Below are 22736 nucleotides of genomic sequence, written 5' to 3'. Positions count from 1 at the left end.
GGTTCTGTTGCTTGTTTCAGCTGGACTGAGTTGCAAAGTAAGCTCTTCAGCAGCTTAGCCAGCAGGTAGTTCTCAGTTCTCTTGCAGGAAGATGGAAATGTAGCAAGGCCAGACGCCTGGCTCCAGTGTGACAGACTTGTTCAGCTAGCTTAAGGCTGGGGGGAGGGCACACTGAAGATGCTTTAGGGTCCTATCTGAGGGACATCTTCATGGTTCTTTAAAATGTGGTTAGAATTCAACACAGTGAAACAGAAACCACTTTCTTAATTTTTGATTACTTGATTTAAAAAAACAGTCACAACTGAGGATCCATAGTGGAAATCATTCCTAAATGGAACTCTCTCTTGATTCAATAGTATCATATTTTGAAGATCTATAGAATATAGTTCTCAATTCCTTAAAGAAGAAAAATTGAATACTGTTGGTGGCCATCACTTTCTCCTTAACACAGCATGGCATGCAGTGGGGACTAAAGAACAATTGTTTAACTTTTGACACATCAATTGTTTTAATATTTTATTTTATTTATAAATTAATTATTTTTTGCACTCCATATTCCATTCCCCGCCCCCCATCCACCCTCCAGCTGTTCCACATCCCACACCTCCTCCTCACCCCCCCCATCTCCACATGGATGTCCCCACCCCGCAGCCCACCTGACGTCTAAACTCCCTGGGGCCACCAGTCTCTTGAGGGTTAGGTACATCATCACTGAATGAACACAGACCCAAGAGTCCACTACTGAATGTGTGTTGGGGGCCTCATATCAACTGGTGTATGCTGTCTGTTTGGTGGTCCAGTATTTGAAAGATCTCAGGGGTCCAGATTAATTGAGACTGCTGGTCCTCCTATAGGATCACCCTTCTCCTCAGCTTCTTTCAGCCTTCCCTTATTCAATAACAGGGGTCAGCTGCTTCTGTTCATTGGTTGGGCATAAATATCTGCATTTGACTCTTTCAGCTGCTTCTTGGGTCTTTCAGAGGCCAGTCATGATCCATCCCTATTTGTGAGTGCTCCATAGCCTCAGTAATAGTGTCAAGCTGAAAGACCCCCAGAACTGGGGAGATCCTTACTCAAGTCTCGGGATGATGTGACCATCCAATAACTCACGAGAGACCGAAATTGCTGCAATCACATGAGGTTTATTTGGGATAGGCTGGTACCGGGGTCTATCTCGTGACCATGCTGGCCAGAGGAGTTCAACCCCGAACACAAGAAGTGAGGGGTATTTAAAGGGAAAAATCACAAGCTGGGGTGGGGGGAGAGGGTTACCAAGAAAACATAACAAAAAGCAGTGGAAAATTTCAGAGGGATCCAACCCACGGTATTCAGTTAGGGAGGGGAACATATTCATTCTAGGAATGTAATCTTCATCTACGGGTCGAAGGGGTGGAGAGTCTCATAAACCAGTAGACCTTCATTGCTAGTTCCGCCCTCATTGTGGATCAGTCAGGAGGGGCAGGTTTTGGGAACCAGAGCTCTGAGACTCTGAATTAGCCAAGTTCCTGGAACTGGCTACTCCACATTTTTGGCTTGTTACATTTCTATTAATACAGTTCCTTTTTCATTAACATTCTTTTCCCAAATTTCTAAGTCTCCCAGTCTTTCAAAGCTTCGGGACCTGACACATCAGTTCTTACACAGAAGAGATAAGCTGACTTCTAAGCATTTAGAAGATATCCCAAGGATGGAAGTAATCTGATGTTTCAGAAGCATGCAACAGACCTTTACAAATAAAGTCAACTGGTCTGTGACAAATGAACAAAGTGATATGATTTAGAAGACAAAGTCTCTGGGCTGGGGAAATGGCTCAACAATTAAGAACATTTGCTGGTTTTGCAGAGGATCTGGGTTTGGATCCCAGTGTCCACAACGTAGGGCCACAATCATCCATAATTCTACCTCCAAGAAAATCTGATGCCTTTTTCTGGCCTCTGCAGCCAATAGGCATGCACATGGTATCTTTACATACATGAAGGCAAACATTCATATACATTAAATAAAAATAAACAAATATGTAAAAGAGGAAAGCATAAATGTATACAAAAGAAAAAATATAAGGCTTCTTCAGGAATTTCCAAAATAACCAAGCATCCATTGTGATGGTTCATCTTCACTGTCAAGTTAGTTGAACTTAAACTCATATAGTACCCTTCTAGATATAAAGATATTTCCTGTTGGTTTAGTTAAGGAGGGAAGATCCACCCTGAATGTTGGTGGCTCTATCATTTGGGCCCACATGTCAGACCAAATAAGAAGGAAACTTAGAAGCCAGGTGACCTCCAGCATTCCCCTCTCTTTGCTTCCTGACTGTGGATGTCATGTGATCCACGGCTTCCAGTTGCTGCTGCTTTATCTTCCCTACTATGCTGAACAACAGCCTCACATCATAAGCAAAGAAAAGTCCTTTTTCCTGAAATAGTTTCTACCCACAGAATAAGATAAGACAGAGACTAAAACCATTTCTTAAAGACACACCTGATAAAAAATATTATCTAAAACGTTAAAATTCAAAATGTTCTTATAGGTTGACAAATCTGTTATAAACATGAGACTGTCCTAATAAAGTAACATGACTTCAATGAAAAGAAAATCTCTCAAAATTCAGCAGTAAGAAAATGAACAAATTATTAGAAATAGACAAAGGTTCAAGGTTCAAAAGTTAGGTTCCCAGCTAGTAGGTATAATCATTAGGTAGAGATTCTACCACAAAGGTTTCATGTAATCTTTGTATCAATCTATGATTAGATCCCTTGTTTAACTACATGATTGGGATAGAAACATAGGAGTTGGATGTAGTAGGTTGAGAAGTACCCCTGGGGCTGCACGTGCTGTTTGTCTGCTGTGTTACCGCTCTGCTGTCATGAAGACAGCTACTCTGCTCTACCACATGATGCTACCATGATGTTCAGCTTCACCACGTGTGGGCACAGAAACAACATACCCAAGTAGCTAGCCATGGACTGAAACATCTTAAGTCATGAGCTTAAATAAACCTTTCTTCCTTTAATTCTTTCTCTCAGGTATTTGACACATGATTAAAAAAATGCACAATACACTGGTTTGGATTTTGTTCATATTAATAGATGCTCAGTATATTCTGTTGTTTGAATTTCAAATTTCCTACTGGCATATGATAACTGAGCATCGTGTAGCTCTAGTGTAAAATAGATGAATGTTCTGGAAGAGAGTTGTCAGTTTCTTTTAAAACTAAGCAATTGATGTTCATTAAAAAATAATATATATTCAAACATATATATATATATATATATATATATATATATGCCACTAGGAGGCTATATAAGTATTAGCAGAATTTTGTGGATTTCTGGAAATGAATATTAACAATGACTTCAAGATAGATAAAGGGGCAAAGAGGGTCACATATAGCAACAGGGTGGGCCAATGTAAAACAGTCTTCTTACATGATTTTACATTTCTTCAAAATATACTATTTTAAGTAGAAAGAGTTTTCTAAAACATTTTATGGTGTATGAAAAACTAAAACAAGCCGGGCAGTGGTGACACACGCCTTTAATCCCAGCACTTGGGAGGCAGAAGCAGGTTGATTTCTGAGTTCAAGGCCAGCCTGGTCTACAGAGTGAGTGCCCGGACAGCCAGGGATACACAGAGAAACCATGTCTCAAAAACAAACAAACAAACAAACAAACAAAAGCAAAACAACAAAAAAAAAACCACTAAAACATATGTCACTTATGGTACAAAGTATAGGGAGAGGAGAAACAGAAGTGTGTGTATACAGGTCATTACACAACATGCATTTCATTACATGTCAGTTTTACAATGTAATGTGACAGTAATATGTGCAGTGAATATAAACATCAAAAGCCCTGCAGTAACCACTGAAACTTGTAAGTCAATAGTAGAAATAAAATAAAAAATCTAAAAATTGCTCAGTTAATTAAATGGAATCTGGAATCAAAGGAAAAATGAAACAGAGAACAGATGGGACAAATAGAAAACAAGATTACAAATTTAAACCCAGCCTTATTGATAGTCATATTAATTATCAATGATCTAAACACTTCAGTTAAAAGCAGAGATTATCCTATTGCATAAAAATGCATAATCCTAACATAAGCTGTGTTCAGCTAAAATATAAAGATTCAAATGGACCAAGAGTAAAAGGATGGAAAACAAAAATATTTTCAAAGGTCAAATAGACCTCAGGATAAAAAGTATTGCCAGAGATAATGATGTTTTATAAGCTAAGAGGGTCAATCCGTTTAACAGACAATCTTCCTGAGTACAGAACCACCTAAGGAATAAAACATCAAATGATAATTTTTTAAAACTACAAGGAGAAATAGACAGAGAATTGTACCAGAAATTTAACATTCTTCTCTTAATAATTCATGAAATAACGAAAATATGTGAACAGGTTAGAAATGTGTGTATATGTTTACAAGAGAAGCAACATCAAGAAAACTTCCAGACACAACAAGGCAGAAGCATATAAGGAACTAAAGAGACGAGACCCCACCCACAAGTCCTACTCAAACTCCACCATGACAAAATCCCAGTAGAGAACAGGAAAAGTAGACATGAAATCCTACCAAAGGCTGAAGAGCTGCTGTGAGAGGGAGTGATGGTTTTCCTTATTGATGGGACCCTTATTAAGCTGGCCACACCCAGGGCACTCACCACTCGAAAGACCAGCTGGGCTACAAACTCAACTCATGGGGAAAGAAAGAAAAAATAAAGAGGAAGACATCTCAAAATTGGGAAGAAGGGGTGGAAAAAGAGATCGGGAGGAATTCAAGGAGGGGGATGAATATGTCCAAAATACAGTGTTTGAAATTCAAGCATCTAATACAATATCATTAAAAAGAAAAGGTGAGCAGCATTGACAATCAACTCAACCTATACAACCCCCAAACAGTCTACCCCAACAGCCAAGCATACAATTTTTTCAGGTACACTTAAAACATTTGTCAAGATGTACCATAAACCAAAATGCAAGCCAATATATTTAAGGGAATCTAAACCATGTAGAATATGTTCTCGAATCATTCTAGAGTTAACCCGAAAGTTAATGATGTACACAAAATCTCCCAAAATAATTATAAATTGTTATATTAGGAATTTAAAAATTAGCTTTTGCTCACAGGGGACACTAGAATAAACTCCAGATGAAAAATATAAATGCATTTAAAACTTTCATGACATGTAATGCTACTTACAGAAGAAATCTACACTTTTAAGTATTTTTGTTTCTTTTAAGGAGAGAAGTTATTGATGTTCTAAGTGTCCATCTAAAAACACTAAATAAGATCAGGACTGGTGGTGATATTCTAAGTGGACAAAGCCTGCAGACACGCTTTGACCCCTACGGCCCACATGGTAGAAGGAAAGCAGATCTGGAAACGTTCTCTGACCTCCACAGCCATGCTGTGGTGCAGGCTCATCGACACACTTGCATACGCAAAATAAACAAATAAATGCAAGAAAAAATACAATAAATAAGAAATGAACAAATTAAATTAAAAAAACAGTTGTAAGTAAATAATCAAAATGGGAGTCCACATCCACGATTATAAAAATAAAGGGAGACAACTAATAAAAATCAAATGCTCTTTTTAGCCTCAAAGACTGGTGAATACATGCATATGTATGCACTTAACATTCAAAGAAAATTTGTGAAATGTAAAGATGTGTGCTTTCATTTTCCCTTTGAAAGGGCTTTCTGTGGTGATAAACAATGCATCTCTGATAACAAACACTGCACAACCCCTGCCATGAGGGCTCTCACCAGCTGTGTGCTTATACAGCTGCCTTCTACCTGTGCTGAGTGACATCTACTTTCCATTTATGGTGATGGCCTCAAATAAGCCCAGTTAGATTGTGTTAAAAGAAAACCTGACCTAAGGAAAACTTACAGCTGTGATGCAGATGGCGTGTGATGCACGTAGGCGTGTGAGGTAAAATCGGAAGGAGACTGGGCTTGTTTCCAATGTGACGGCTGGACAATTGACTTCGATAAGGCCCTTGTCCTCTGGTGCCCTTGCAGGAGCTGAGGGGTCAGAACGGAGGCTGCCAGATGACACACTTCTGAGTCGTACATTTGTACGTTATTCACCTGTAAATAAGGAAAGCGATAAGATAAGCTTCCCCCAAAAGCAAATAAAAACTAGCCTTCTGGCTAATCACGAGTGGTTCTGAATTTCCTTTCTATGGCACAGATGTGAGGTTTGCTGTAAATGGAGCATGAAATTGAGATAAAACAAAATGTGCTGACGGGCTCATCTGTTAACCTGGACAGTTTGTATCAGTCACTAGGACACAGCTCCCTTACCAAGAAATACCCTTGTGTGAATTTTTCTATAGTATAAGGTCCTAAATTAAGAAGGAATTGGGCCCCATTTTGCTTTTGAAATGGTGAACAAATGGGGCCAGAGCCTTCTTCGTTATTGCCATGTTTATTTTATGCGTATTTTTTTTGAACTAAGCACCATCTCCTTTAACCACACCATCCTCTCTTCTATCGTATGGAAATCTCAATACTGTAGGAAGGAAGTCCAGTCTTACTAAGTGGGAAAGAACACTGTGGACAACCACAATGTTGTCTGAGGGCATGTGGTACCTGGCCTGGCAACCTGAGTTTCCATCACTCAACCACCACAGGTGGAAGGCTAGATCCAACTCTCTCAAGTTTCCCTCTGAAAGTTTCTCCACGTGAGTCCCATAGCATATGCACACTAGTCCCCACCTCTCCACACACCCCCACACACAAATAAATAAATATGAACACCATTGTATCCCAGTGCTTCTTTTCAACATACTCTAAAAATAAACACAGAAAATACTAAGTGGGAGACACTGGAAAAGTGGTGGAGTTTAACAACGAGAAGAAGAAAATGCTACCTGGCTTACAAGGGAATAGCCAGCTACAGAAAGACTCCGCCCGTGACCAACATCTTGCCTGGTGTGTGGAGAACACAGGCTCCTGGGCACCCAGGGTAGAACTCTGGAAACAGCTCCATATTGTGCCTTCACTCTTGGTAATAATGTCTTAATGTCTACAGTGACAGCCTTGAAACTAGAGGGGAACTAGAAGTGGAGGTCTTAAAAGAAGACATACCCCCAGATGAGTCCCGGAACCCTTCTAGCAGCAGCGAGGAGAGTACAGGCAGCTGGTCCCAGCTGGCCAATGAGGAGGACAACCCAGATGACACAAGTAGCTTTCTGCAGCTCAGCGAGCGGTCCATGAGGTATGTACTTCCTCTTCCCTTGGCATCCTAAGGAACGCTGCCTCAATAAGGATTCCAAAAATGCATGTTATGGTTCAGTGCCAGGTGCCCTTAACAGAACAGGGAGAAGAAAAAAGAACCCACAAACAAAAAAACAAGGGGGTAAGCTCCCAGCTGACCATGGTCTCTGCATATCATAATTGGAATAAAAACTATCCTAATATCTAGGTAGGACTTGAATTACCTTGGCCATATTTAATAGAAAGCTGTACACCCTTCCCTAAAAGTCACACCAGATACACTCAGTGCTAAGAATGGTTTGCTTTAATGAAAATTGATGATACACTTGATGATTTTGAACTTTCTGTCTGGTCCATGTGTATTTCAGATGCAATCCAGGTTGGGTATACATGATGCAAATATTTCCACACTGCATTTTACTGCTTGCCCTGATTTTTCCCTTCCTTTATCTCCTGTGCCCGCTGTATTGTTTCTAGAAAAGCCAGAGAGGGGCATCCAGCTGTAACCACTAAAGTGATATTTTCTGTCCAGAATCTTTTTGACCCCAGGCCATTAAGACCACAGACTGTCCAGGGAGGGTGGCTGGAATGTTAGAGCAAATCACCCAGGTGTAGATAAAAGATCTTTGAAAGTACTGGAAGTACAATCTAAGATGTAGGATCATTTTACATTAAATAAGTGGTCTCAAATTTCAAATATTCCCACTAAATGTTATAAAATAGAGACAGAGAAACAAAGAAAACTTTCCTCTTTGGATTCTTGAGTGTCGGGTTTCAGACTGTTGCATTTTCCAGTGCCTTGCCTAAATCTCCAGACAAGAACTTTAAAGTTCAAGGGTCTTCTTGGTGATTCACACCAAACTTGAGGGAACAAAGCCCCATTATAAAGTACACTAGCAGTTACCACTGTGAAAGCCTGCTTGGGAAAGAGATTGTAAGAAAGTGAAGAATGTGTGAGGAGACTCGGTGAGTTTAGTAAGAATCAGGTTCTATTTCACAAGTACAGAGCCTAAAAAATAGGAGGACTATGTTTCAGAGAGCATGCTCATTAGTAGATCGTATGTTGATTATATAACTTGCAATAATTATATAATATTATTTCTCTATGAGACACATGATGCCACTTGTTGCTCCTTCTCTGAGGTTGAAAGAACAAAACCTTACCCATCTTTGTATTTGTAAACTCTATAGTCCTCAAGGAAAACAAGAAGTTAACATATATTCTTATAGAATATGTTATATTCTATAAACTCACAGAATATTCCTAAGAAAAAATCTCCATATAACAAAGGGAGACCATGGTTCTCTGGCTTACTTCTAGATATAAGAAGCAGGTAGATAACTTGGCCAACATTTTCAGAAGTGTATTCAACTCTGTAAGTATATCCAATGACAAGGAGTCTTCGTGATAAATACCCTCTCTCTAGCCAGAATAAAGAAGTAAAGAGAAATGTTGGTTATTGTCAATTATGTATGACCCCCTGGGTGTGGCACTACTCCAGACATTATAAATCAGCATCTGTGATAAGCACAGCTGGCTTCTACCTTGTATCTTCCTTTAATTTGGTCAAACATCAATGCCAACTCAGAAGGTCGGGCACAAACCAATCGTGTCCTGGGGAGCAACAAAGGTGCTCTCCCCACAATGGAACACGAGAGTCAGCAGTGTGGCCAAGCATGGAGACAGGCATTATTAATATGTAAACTTTTGCTTTGTCAGCAATGGCAACAGTAGTGGCACTAGCAGTCTTGGCATTATGGACCTGGACATTTATCAGGAAAGCATACCGTCTTCTCCCATGATTAAGTAAGTAGCCATGTGACTCAGTGACTGACAGCACCACTCCAATTCCATCCGGCAATCCATCGTAATCATGAAGGTTGTGCCCAGCCACCAATTCATTATGTCTGTGCCACTGTGGTTCCATGTCACTGGAGTAGAGGACTAAAGCTCCAACCCATTACTGCCTGCTTTCTCGGTTTCAAACCTGTCGCTCACAAAATGGTCGTTGCAGATAAAGCTTACCAATATAATTAGAAGTATATGTCTACTTACTTATTTTGATTTACATAAACAACAAACAAAAAATTTCATCTGAAGGATATCATGGCTCCCTCAGAAGACTATTCAATGACTAACCTTTGCTATAGAACAAAGTCACTTCAGGAAAATTTGATATGATTGGCTTTTCCTTGGCTTGTGGACACTGGGGTCACCAATATGGAATAGATCTAATGTCAAGGGTTGTCATGAGAGAGATGTCATTCACCCCCAGACAGTAACTGTGTTCTCTTGATATGAGGTCTTCTCAGAGACCGAAAGGAAAAAAAAAAAAAGCATTTGGAGATGTACTACATAAACAGACACAAAACAAGAGGGCAATCTGAGTCATAGCTACTTCTAGAATTCATGGTTATCCTAGAAAATCAGCTGAATTACTATTCTAATTTTTGTTAAGATGACTTAGAATATAATTTGGGTATTCTGAACCAATAAAGCCATATAGGTCTAATGGTGATTCTTAATGTATTTCCCTCTGTCTAACTAAGAGTCATTGATTTTATTTCACCACTAGGTAAGTGTGAAATAACATGTTCAAGTAAATATGAATTCATATAGATCTGTTTAGGGCACAGAAAACAAATTCAACAAAAATTACTTTGTGATAGATTAATTTTTCTCCTCTGAGAAACATTAACTTAGCACTTTCTCCATCTTTCTTTGCAATATGAAACTGTGACTTCAAGAAAAACTTGTATTGAGGAAAAGGCAAGATCGCCTGCATTCCTACTCAGCAACCTATCATTACATAATGCCAGAAACTTCACCTCCCCATTCCTAGGTCATTTATGCTACATGCAGAGAGATCAAGAAGAAACTCTGAACTCTTAGAAAACTGACATTCCTGCAAATAATTAAGTATGAGTGGGTAAATGGCTATAGTCTTTCTTTCTACTGCAATGAAACTTACCCCACTAATGAACTAGAATTTCCCCGAACAATGGAATGCATTAGCCAGATCTTAGCTGCAACCGGGAAGTTAAGATAATCTTGTATCACTAAAAGATACACCTTGAAAAGCCTCATTAAAAATTTCTAGAGATGAGAAAATTATAGGACATATACAGACTTCCCAAGACAGTCACTTCTTTTCAGCTATTGAGCTACATGCTGGATCTTCCCACTACAGAGCTGTATAATATGTTTACATCATGCAAAGCAACAACAACAACAACTAAAAAACCTCCAACAATAAACATGACCATGGCTAAGGAGTGGCTCAGTTTGGTTATGAGCACTCTCCAGCCTTCTCTACCAAATAAAAACAATAGAAACGAGTAAAGATTTTATTATTGAGACACTCTGTTATAATGTTTAAGTTTTACAGTTTGTTGATTGTCTTTATTCCAGCTCACAGAACAGTCAGCACATAAATATATCTTCCTGCTTTAAAAATTAAATGTAAGTTGCTGTCACTCCACAGAAAAACACATTGTGATAAAATGGGAAAATAGAGTCCCTTAAGAGACAGGTAAAAGGCTGGAGGATAACTCTGCAAATTGTAGCCAGTTACTTCAAATCTCTCTTTAACTCTTCAGTCCCATGGAGGTTTATGGAAAGGGAGTTGCTGAAAAGAAAAGATGTAATTTTCAGGATCTTCCCCACTGCCTTTCCTAACTAATGCCATTCAAGGTACATGAGAACTCTCTGAGTGGTGAGGAACACTAACTGCAACACTCACCTGGATCTAATTTGTTCTGTGAAACCATAAGGATGAGTTCCAGATATTTGTAGCTCAGAAACACCCATCACCTCATTGTCCATTACAGCTTATTCTTCCAAAGCATTACCAACCATATACTGTTGTTTTCTCCCAAAGTGAATTAGTAGAAGAAAAGGAGATTCTTAAAGAACAATCTGAAAGCATAAAGGGTAAGCCATGTTTCCATCCTTTTGACACACAATTGCCTGAGGTTTCCTTTTGGAGAGCAGAGTAAGGCTGTGGTTGTGTCTGTTCAGAACACGCCTCTGGATGGCCAGAGAGAGCAGCCAGCTCCCAGAGGAGCCTACTGGTGATCAACTTTGACCTGGAGCCGGAGTGTCCTGATGCTGAGCTTCGAGCCACTCTGCAGTGGATAGCTGCCTCTGAACTGGGGATCCCAACAATCTACTTTAAGAAATCTCAGGAAAGCAGAATTGAAAAGGTACCATGTTCGCTGTCTGGGTCAGATGATAACACAGTTCTGTGCTGTTTATCTCAGCTGGAAACCCAGTGAATGCCTATGCAATCCACATGAGCTTGAAGTGTTTCATTTTGAATTCTCTCAACCAATAAATAAATAAATAAATAAATAAATAAATAAATAAATAAATAAAAATCTTGGGAATACTTTCAAGACCCAAGCTATGATCTATGATCGTATATTCACCAATACTATCTCATTAACCTTCAGCTTCTTACATAGTTGCTGATAAAGACAAAAGGAACTGAGAGGGCAGTAGCTTTCTCAATGTTCCTAAAAGTAATTTTGCATTATTTTGAATTGTAACCCTGTTTTTGTTGTAAAACACTCCTGAGTGATTCCTTACTTTAAAAAAGTGTCTCAGTTAAATAACATTAGGGTTGCAATCTTTAGGGTTTGCTGCTGTTGTCGCTGTTGTTGTTGTTTAATGTGGGGTTACACTCTTAATGTTCAGTGCCAAAATCTACCATCCTGAGATAAAGCCCACACACCACACACTGGGAAATTAGAACAGTTTCCACATCTCTGTAACCCCAGCCAGTAGGATTGGCTGCTGGAGAGATCATTCCCCACCCCTTCTCCTCCTGGGTAACCCCAGCCAATCAGATTGGCTGCTAGAGAGATTGCCTTCCCCCATCCTTTCCCCCACTGCTGCCTCTCTTCAACCAGCACTTTGTTCTTTCCAGGTGCCCTAATTGTCCTTCCTTTGTTGTCAAAGTGATGCAGGGCTCACTGTTTGATAAACACTCCCTTCAGATTTCTTCGTGCCTAGCCTGTCTCATGCATGGACTAAAAGGCCATATTCCACAAATCACATAAGACCCCTCCCAAGCCATACTTGGTCCCACTGGAGAGAAGCAAGAATGTTCTCAGGAGGGCAATGTTCTGAGGTTCACATAAAGGGTTGGTTTTGTATCTGTGTCCCTCACTGAATAAAAGCTTCCCCCGGTGCATTTTCAGGTGGTATGCTAATGAAACAGATTTTAATTTAATTTACAACATTAAAGGAGTCATTTCCATTCATGTATGTCTAATAAATTCTCTATTTTTGCAAGAGTAGGGGATATTTTATTGATGCTTTAATCTGCAAACCACATCTTAATTAGGTATTTGTTTACATCTACCAGGTTTTCAATTTTAAAGTGAATGTCTGTCTTTGTAAATAACTATGTTTCTGAGAAGACAGGGGTTTCACTCCTGCTATCAGGAAAAATAACATGGAAAGAACTTGCATATATTCATGTCAATCAGCTCATCAGACTTAAATATAAATGAAGCAGTCTTAAGGACTAAAATTTCCAAGTTTTGTTCTGAGTCAGTTATGGCTGTCTGCATACAAGGGCTTTGATGTAAATGAGCATCACCCTTGGTTGTCTATGACTGGGTTTTAAGAGTATGAGTAAGAGCAGTAGAGATAGCATGCAAAATCAGCAACATTTCCTTAGCTCCCGGTATTCTCAGAGAAAAGAAACCCTAAGTTCAGAAAGCCCTATCCATCACTGCCACTCAGCATCAAGCATACCCACATATGAATACTCTGTATCTGTTTATTGCTGCTGTTTTGTGTTTGTTCGAGACAAGGTCTTATGTAGTCCAAACTGGCCTTGAACTCTCTGGGAAGCAGGTGAAGACTTTGAACTTGTTTTAATTATGTGCATATGTGTGTAAGTATCCCTGAAGGTCAGAAGAGAGAATCTGAACTCCTAAAGTTATAAGCTATTGTGAGCTGCCCAATATGGATGCTAGGAACAGAACTTGGGCCTTCTACAAGAGCAATATGTGCTGTAACTGCTGATCCATCCCTCTGTCACCAACCTTGAATGTCTGTCCTTCCTGTCTCAACTTCCCATTTGCTGGTATTAGAGTCATGAGCCAGCTTGTGTTGTTCTGGGAATTGAACCCCAGGCTTCATGCATGTTGGGTGAGCATTCTAATAATTGAATTTCATCTGAGCCCCAAAACCTTAAATCTTTATTTCTAGCAATGCTGATTTAATTTTCTCAGCAATTAATTTAGTCAGTATGTGTCTATTTATGGTGGCCTCATCTTAGTAACCTTCCCACTTAGTGAAAACAGAGGCATGTGGTGAAGGAGAAGTGGGAAGTATGAACACCAGCACTCTGCATCTTTCCTGGGACTTCTCCAAACTTGGCACTTAAAGTCAGCAAAAATGAGTCCCGGAAAAGGCAAATTAACAGGAACCCACATGCCCAGTACATTGTTAGTTGTCTAATGACCCATCCTGCCTTCATTTTCCAGCATCCTCTTCATTTGTATTTTATTTAAGCATTAGAAGACTACATGACCTGCAACATCATACATTCAAAACATCCATCAAGCATTCCAAGAGTACCCTCTCCATGCTGGTACTGTTCTAAGCTCTAAGTCCCAGACAACCAAAGAGACGAATGTTCCCACCATCTCAGAACTTGCATATTGGTTCAAAAACAAAGCACTAATTGTCTCTGGCATGCACCATTAATAAACAGCTACCTTGAGAAAGGACAGAGTTGATTCTGAATAAAGAAATTAAGATGTATCTAGAAAGATAGTGTCTGAACCACACCCATGAAAACAGAATCACCTGGAAGACACATCACAGTTCAAATCTGTAAGCTCCTTCCATCCACTCAAAAAAGCAAAACAAAACAAAACAAAACTTCTCATTACATTAATCCTTTCATCAGAAATCTCAAGTTGAGGATTATTAAAATCACCCAGAAAGCCTTCCAAACCCAGAGCCTTACCAGTTAGTTCTGACTCTCCACTGAAAAGAAGACACACCAGACCCTTGTGAATGTCTAGAACTCTAGAATCCAGCCCAAGTTCAGAATCAAGGTTTTATAGGCCATAACCTCAGGTACAAAGTAGGGGTCCCCTCACTCTACTTAAGGAAGTCTAATTTCTGCCTTGGAGCAGAAGACGGTGACAGCTTTCAGACATGTGCATTGAATGCATCAAACTCACAAACACAAACGCACACACAACTTGCTGCAATTCCCATAATTGTACTATAAATTGTAAACAATCAAATCTACAAGATGCATCTGGGAATACAAAGGTTCAACAGATAGTGAGGCTTTCCTCATGGGATGAATGTGCCTGTGATAAAATGTCACAAAATACAGATACTCATGATTTTCCCAAGACACAAATTTGCTTTTTAAAAAAGTCTAAAGTCTATTATTGTCTACAGAAAAGGAACTCATTCACGTTGATTGTGAAATGTCAATACAGAAATGGGTTTTTGTTGCTGTTTGTTTGTTAGTAAAGTAAAACCCAAATCCCTAACATACTAAAGCTGATTATGACCATAAATTGAGCAGGCTTAATGAAAGCTCTAGGATCAATTGCTAGTAGAATATAGCTCTAAAAACAGGACAACAACAGTTGGTCCTGGTGACCTGGTGGTAGCAGCTTGAAAATCCCAGCTACTAGGGAGGTTGAGGCAAGAGAATTGAAACTTCAAGTTCAGCCTGGGTGGTAGAGTTTATGGTGACCTTGAACAATTTAGTAAGCCCTTGTCTCAAAATACAAAATTGAAAAAACTTTCATGGGAGAGCACTTACCTAGCATGCACAGCATTCTAAATTCAATCCTGAGTACCACAAGGAGAGGTTGTAATATTGAGCTGGAAATGCCCTTTCTGACTACTCACAACTATATTTCAATCTCACTATTTTTTATGAAGCAAGCCCAAGACCATCATGCTCATCAGCTTCATACCTGCTCCAAGGTTTCAGGATCCAAAATTAATTAAACAAGTACAGCTGATGCATTTAGTGATGTCAGATCCTTTGTTAAAGCTGCCTCTCCTATGATTCCCCATACCTGAAAGCAGGAAGCAAAAGAATTGCCATTCATTTAATATCGTCCTGGTCTGTGTGGCAAGTTCTAGGATGGTCCGAGCTCCATAAGATGACCCTGCTTTAGGAAAACAAACAAACAAACAAGCAAAAACAATAACAACAACGAGGTAGTCTAGTTGGATAGCAGACTTAGGAATCAGCAAACGTATTCTAGGCAATGACCATCCCACAAACTACTACTTGAGTGGCCTAACTCCAGGGCACTTTAAATCCTTGGGTCATTCACCAGCATTTTTGATCCTCACCACTCTGAAATGTCTCTTTTAAAGGCCCTGGTAGATGGAAAGAAGCTGTAATATAGGTTCTGGGAAGAGTAACTTATTCAGAATTTTCCCCCAAACAGTGCCTCAGAGACAGGAGTAGTAAGGTGGTGGCAGACTAAGCTAGGGTTTATGAAGGGAAGCTACAGCAAATTCAGTGTAGGTACACTTTCCATTGACTTAGCCTTCATAAGATGTGTGAAGAAAGATAACCATTAATAGAAATTTGGCAAAAGGTCATGTGTGACTTGTCAGGGAAATCTTGTGTGAGAAGCTTGGCCTATGAGCAACCCTCAGTGATTTCATAGAAGCTTAATATCCAGGCCATAGATATCTGTCTACTCTTCAGATTTCCAGTTAAAGCTAAGAATGGTTGATAAATTGAATTAATCAGATATCATAGCCTCCTCCACCCCCTTTATTCACATGGTTATTAATACTTCTAAGCCTCCTGTTTCCACTCTTGTCCAATCCAAAACCTGACCTAATTTTATATATACACCAAAATGCTAGTAACATTTCACAAAATCATTCTTAGCTGTCCCTATCATCCATTCAGTTTTCGAGGTATTTGCATCATAATCAAAGCCTTTTCATGAAGGATTCACATCAGAATCGGGCTGAGATGAAACCAGACAAGATAGTCATTCCAGACAACTAGTGATTTCTCCAAAAGTACAACAAAGACTCATAGAGCTCAATAAGCTGGGCTTCCATTGCTGCTGTCATGAATAGTAAGATGAGGTCATAGATAGCCTACTTTACGCACACACACACACACACACACACACACACACACACACATATATATATATATATATATATATATATATATATATATATATATATGCCTGCTGTCAGTCACCCTGTTATGAGAGACATTCCCTGGAACTATCCTCCATTTAGAAACTTGCTGCTGCCATTTCCCACTCCAAGACCTGTGACCTTCAACCATCTTCATGACGTTTCATTTCAGCAGAGAGTCATTAAGCAACCATCACATTTTTATGCAAGTTTGTTTTTAATTATATGTGTGCAAACATGCTACATAAAACTGAAGAATACTCTTAGTAGTGGGCTTATCTTGAATGATATTAGATGTCACCTATATTTCTTGAGAAATTACAAAGTATTTGACTCTGTTTGGCCTCCTCTCCCTTCTATCACTCAGCAACTATCCACTGACTCTTTATTGAAGGCAAAGGATAGAAAACCATGGCTGAGATGGTGCCCAACTCTGGGGAGATTATTAGCCATAATAGAATGAACATTTGCCTTCCTTTACAAAAAATCTAAAACTCTTTAAGGCAATATTTGTGTTTCCAGATATTTACAGTGTTTCATTTTTCAGTCAAGACCATTGCTTTATTTAGACTATACCAATAAAAAGTGAATGGATACAGGAAAGCATTCTTAAAAACATAATCAAACTATGGTCTTAGTGTTTTTAATTAATAGCACTTTCTCATAAAATGTGACCATATTCCTATGGTGTCTCCTCAATTGATGTTCCAAATACAAAATCATTCTCTGCAATCTGGATGCCAAAACAGAACTGAAAAGAGCACACACCAAAGGACTAACTATTGTTCCCAGATTTTATTATCACTTTCTAATAAAAAAAAAAAAAGCATATGAGTAATGGATTTGACAGGCTGTTACACTGGACTTCAATGTGGTTTCAGAAATAGGATATTATATATACACCAAAATGCTAGTAACATTTCACAAAATCATTCTTAGCTGTCCCCATAATCCATTCAATCTTCGAGGTATTTGCATCATAAGCAAAACCTTTTCATGAAGGGTTCACATCTTCATATATATCTTCTAATCCCATCATTCCCTTGTAGTCTAGAATTTTCCATTATGCTCAACTAAAACTGGTACCTACATAATCTGACATATCTAAGACAAGTCCTTGCTTTCCTTTAACTCTTGCCGTAGAGAAATATCTTGATGTTTAACCTTAGCATAGGGAGGGAAAGCTGCCTCTCAGTTTTGACTGTGAAAGCATTGGGTGACTCTACATACCCAGAAGTTTAGTACTCAATTTGTTTCCCCTACTATACACATTCAATAAGAAACAGTTTTGCAGTCCTGGTACAAAAAAAAGTCTAATACATATTTTAAACATGAACCTGAAAAAACATTAGCTACCTAAAAGATTGCCTCTTAAAGGAATTGTCTTTATGCCACCCAGGCACTGCAAAACTGCAAAATGGTAGGAATTTATTATCTGAAATGTCTAAAAGAAAAAAACTGTCTTTGAAAACGTCCCCTAAAAGTAAAGATACTTAAACATAGACACAAAGCCATAGACAGTCTTTGAAAGGGTTGTTTGGTGAAATGCTAGTGAGAATACTATGATATGTGTGTCCTAACTCTGTGTCTTATTTTAGTTTCTAGATGTTGTGAAGCTTGTTCATCAGAAGTCCTGGAAGGTGGGAGATATATTTCATGCGGTTGTCCAGTACTGCAAACTACATGCGGAGAAGAAAGAGGGAACACCAAGTCTCTTTGACTGGCTTCTGGAACTAGGATAAGTCAGGTGTACTCCTCAAAGAATTTCCCTCCTCTGTCCCAGCTTAGATCACAGTGGTTTGTGCTAAATGCTCTGAAACGTTCTCAATACACAGCATCCCATTAGCAGAACTATTTAAAAATCTGTTCCAGTACTGTGTACAATGAATGAATCTGAGAGACTGTGACATATAGGTCTGTATTAATCAATATCACCAGGGGGATGCCCAAAGGGGCTTGTATGAGAATGGTTTCAAAAAAGATACTTCAGTGTGGCCCAAATAGGAAAGTTTATAACAAGCCCCACCTCCAGGAAAGCTACACTCACATATATGTCACAATAGAAAGTGAGCTATAATGTCTCCAGCTATATGAATAAAATAGAAACAAAGTCATCAGTCATCAAGTCACAGCAATTCTATAAATTATGCTAAAACCTTCATTGCACTTTGCTTAATGGATACAGGGGTTGTCCACCTAAGGAAATACTTAGAATATGGCAAGTTTCCATGCCTTTTGGGGAAAGATTTCCACTCTCAGACCAGTAACACATGCAAAAGTGTTATCAAAATCCACATAAAGTGATTTCATTTATTTGCAAGTAAATATTGCTCCCCTTCCCAAATATCTGTGAGCTCCTCAAAACACTGATGTCATTCGGTGGGGAAAGGGAAGCTCAAGGCTGGCTTTTTCCATCACTACATTTATTACTTGGGTAAAATTATTATGGGATTCTTGCCTAAAGGCAGACTTTTAAACATAAACAGTAAAATAAATAATAGCTTTTTGAGGAAAAAATATGCCTGTGTATTGAATTATATGAGAAAAACCATTTGTTTTATTGTAAATTATGAAAAGATTATCAAAATAATATACTGAGTTGTTATAGAGCTTCATAAACTATGAAGAGATTGTTGTCTTAACTTTTAGAGTGTCATAAACCATCGGTGGTTGATTGTACCATGACCCTGTTAACATCTGTATAGTAGACATATTTCTCCAAAGATATTTATAATGCTGGATTCAGGGTAGTGACCTTTGCTTGAAAAGGCCAGCTAGGGAGGCAGACTTTCTGGCTGGGTGATATTGATACTAAATTAGAAAAATAGAAGCCTTTAACACATTTTTTTTATAGTAGAGATGTACTCTTTTGAAGACTCAGATGTCTACATGACACTGAAAGTCTTCTTTCCCTTTCAACTAACTATGCTACATTCGCTTTTATTTTTCTCAATCAGGAAGATGTTTAGTAAGTATCTTCTGAAATACTATGCTTTTACTCTATTTTTAAAGCTTATAGAATAACTTTAAATGTGAACCAGGCCCCACACCATCAATGTCAATCTTACTGAGCTAGCAATCACATCCTAAGACGATAAAAAAGCCTCCCGGGAAGCCATAACCTCCTTGCCCCATGACGGAAATCTTTTTCAGACCTCAGTGGGCATTCATCATGCAGATGGTCCAGATTTGGGTGTATGTTCAATCTGACAAATTCCCCAGGCTTTGAAATCTACCCATCATCTCAAAGGGAACTGTGTGTGCTTCTTTGTGCTAATACATGAGAAAAAAAAGATTTTTATTGTTTTGACAATCCCAGAATATTGTGTGTAAACTCTTGTTGTGCTCGAATCAATGTTTACTTATCCTCCAAAGCACAAATACTGGATGTAAACATGTGTTGTACCTAATGTTGCAAACTAATCAATAAATTTCTGTTGCAAAATAATTACTCCATCTTTTTCTCCTAGACTCTAGAACCCAAGGCTTTAAGAGCTTTATCTAGTTACAAAAAAGGAAGAAAGACAGAAAGAAATAATCATATTGTAAGTAGATGAAGATAGGTGTGCCAATAAGATAAGATTTGCTGACCTGATTTCAATTTTTGATTAAGTAAATGTTCAAGACAATCTGTTAGCATTGGGAATGTTCACTGTAGATCATTGGTTTTTAACCTTGGCACTCTTCACATTTGGAACAAGATAATTTTTTCTGTTGGGTATTGTCTTGGATATTGTAGGACATTTAGCTGCATTTTGACCTCTCCCAATTAGATATTAATAATTGTCTCTTTCTGACTGTAGCGATCAAGAATGCCTCTGGACATTGCCAGATGATTCTCCAGGAATCATCTCCAGGTCCTCAAGGCAAGGTTGCTTGAGTACCAGTGAGGGTAACAAAGTGAAGGCACAGTACCTGATCCCCAAAAAGTAGAGGAGGATGAGCTGAATCCTTCAATCTAAGGACCAAAAAACCAGGCATCCCTTACCCACATCCCATGAAGGAAGCCTTTACGCAAAATTTTGGGAACCAGAGAAAGAGAAATAAAAACAACATGGAGTCTGTGACATGAGTAAATGAGTTGAATTTATCAAAGTCAGGGAAAAATGTATCCATGCTTTTTGAATTCTAGAAAGAAATTACTAGAGTATGTGCAAATTAAGCAGTAAAGGTTGTAGGCAATTAATTCATAAAGCAGAGCTATGAACATGATTAGGGCATGAAAAATTCTCCAGACATACAGAGGATGTCATGAAATTAAAACAAAGTTCTTGTCACTGCTACGTGGACATGTTAGCTGAAAGGACTATACGGGAATGAGTGACTGATTCAACAGGGAAGACTCCTAACTACCAAGTTTTCCCCCCAATCATGCTAAAGGCAGTTCTCTCTAATAAAGAGAAACAAACTGACTAGAAAGGATAATACTCAAACCAAGGCATTATGCCCAGATAGTAGATCAAAGAATGTTTTATTCCATCTGATACTTGTAAGGAGGAAGCCAGGTCAAAGTGTAAGGACCCAAGCTTAACAGAATCTTGAATAAGAACCATGTTATTTCAGTTGATCCATGGGTACCTTGGCTAATCAGTTATGATAGAAAGGATACAAATTTGGAGGGTCTGCCTCTGGTCTTCTTGGATGTATATAAGCAGAAAGAGAGGCATCTGAGAACTTTATTTGTATCATATGAAGAAGGATGATTTCTGGCACTACATTCCATCCAAGAACACAAATGTTTAGGAGGATGTCTCTGGTCATGCCTATTGTCTAACATCACAAGGCTAAGGAAAAGAACCATATTGTTGGTATCAATGACTAAACAAATGGTATTGATGAAACCATTATCTTTGACAATTTCCAACATCTGATGTCTTTCTTCCATAGAGTAAGAGTATGCCATCTCATGTAATAAATGTCCTGTGGAGTGTCAGATACCATGCTAGATAAAACTCTAAATCACACCTAGAAACTCACAGACCATGGGGGAAGTAGACACATCAATCTCATAAAAGCTATGCAATGCTTGCTGTTATGTAATTCTTTGTAGATTAAAATTTGAGAGATTAGTAGGCAGGAAGTATTTATTACTGCCTGGTGAGATACTAGACCACTACAAGGAGAAAACATGTGAGCTTAGATTTTTATGTTTGAGAGAAGCCATTTAAAGAAAGAAGGCAGTAAGAACTTTTAAAGATTAAAAAAGTCCACTCAGAGAAAAAGTAAGATCACTGAGTTAGAGCTTACATAGGATAATGCTATTAAAGAATACTTTAGTTGTGAGTAAAGGGATCCCCACTGCCCTAATAACTGATATTCCTTATATAACACTGCACTGGAGGTCCCACATTCAACCTCAGGCCCGTAATGCTGTAATGGCTAAAGAACTCAGAAACTGTATGTTCACAGTTAGTTTACTGCAGCAGATGGGCAGATGATTCAGGCCAGGAAAGAAAAAAGACTTATAGGACCAAGTTAAGGATAATTTAGTCTAGACTTCCAGGTAATTCCTTCCAAGACACCTGCATAGGATGCTCTTCATTCTTTGGCAATGATATATAAGTTATGCAACAACACATACAAAATATGTTAACCAGGGGAATACACTCACCTACGCATCAGTATCTAGGTCTTGTATTGAGCTTCAGTCAAATAAACATACCGCGCCTGAGTAACTGACTGTATCTTTTCTGAAGGAAACACTCCTCCAGACCAATAAATGACAATAAATCATGTTAATGCCTTATATTATCTGGTAAAACTGGAACTACATGTCCCCTATATGTTACATATCCAAAAATAAAAAGAAGAAACAGGCAGAGCATCCTAAAGATGTGGTAGTTAGCTTTAGAAGTCAGACGAGAACCAATTCTATAACTAGGCTTTTTGGGGGAGGAGTGAGGGCATATTGTCAACAGTGCAGACCTTCTGAGTTAAGTTTTCCTGCAGAGACACTTACTGTCATCTGCTATCTAGCATGGCCAGTGGAATGCATGTGCCTCCCTCTTTGATTACAAGTTCATTGAGGCAAGGACTTTATTCCACTCATCTAAGGTACCTGCAGTATTCCTTTACACATTGCCTTCTCCATAGCTGATGTCAAACTGGATTGGAAAGCTAATGAACACATGGAATATTACCATACCCATGGAGAATGGGTCCTCCCTCATGATTTAATCTAATCTAGAGAGATTCTAAAGCCATCAAGTTAATCAAGATTAACCATGACAGCAGCTGATAATATTTGGTCATGAATTCTAGTAATACAACTTTGTTTTGAGGTTCTTCTTGGCTGACTAGAGACCTGTTGGTTGACATAAAATGCCA

The 22736-nt window shown here is 38.7% G+C and overlaps 1 protein-coding gene across 7 annotated transcripts in view; it reads left to right on the top strand.

Moving 5' to 3' along the window:
- The window catches only part of Sphkap (SPHK1 interactor, AKAP domain containing), a 134089-nt gene extending 114232 nt beyond the window's left edge, over positions 1–19857 (top strand). For 3 of the 7 annotated variants that reach the window (XM_031368190.1, XM_031368191.1, XM_031368193.1), the window contains 5 exons: positions 7047–7232; positions 8952–9038; positions 11113–11165; positions 11253–11437; positions 18008–19857. In XM_031368190.1, the coding sequence (XP_031224050.1) occupies positions 7047–7232; positions 8952–9038; positions 11113–11165; positions 11253–11437; positions 18008–18151 (655 nt within the window). In that variant the 3' untranslated portion in view covers positions 18152–19857. Of the gene's footprint in view, positions 1–1594; positions 1763–7046; positions 7233–8951; positions 9039–11112; positions 11166–11252; positions 11438–18007 lie in introns of those variants that run through there. The other 4 variants (XM_031368192.1, XM_031368194.1, XM_031368196.1 and 1 more) reach the window with 4 other exon arrangements.
- The last annotated feature ends 2879 nt before the right edge of the window (positions 19858–22736 follow it).

Source organism: Mastomys coucha, unplaced genomic scaffold (assembly GCF_008632895.1).
Source record: "Mastomys coucha isolate ucsf_1 unplaced genomic scaffold, UCSF_Mcou_1 pScaffold14, whole genome shotgun sequence".
NCBI classification, from domain to species: domain Eukaryota; kingdom Metazoa; phylum Chordata; class Mammalia; order Rodentia; family Muridae; genus Mastomys; species Mastomys coucha.
This window is presented reverse-complemented; position numbering and strand designations above follow the sequence as displayed.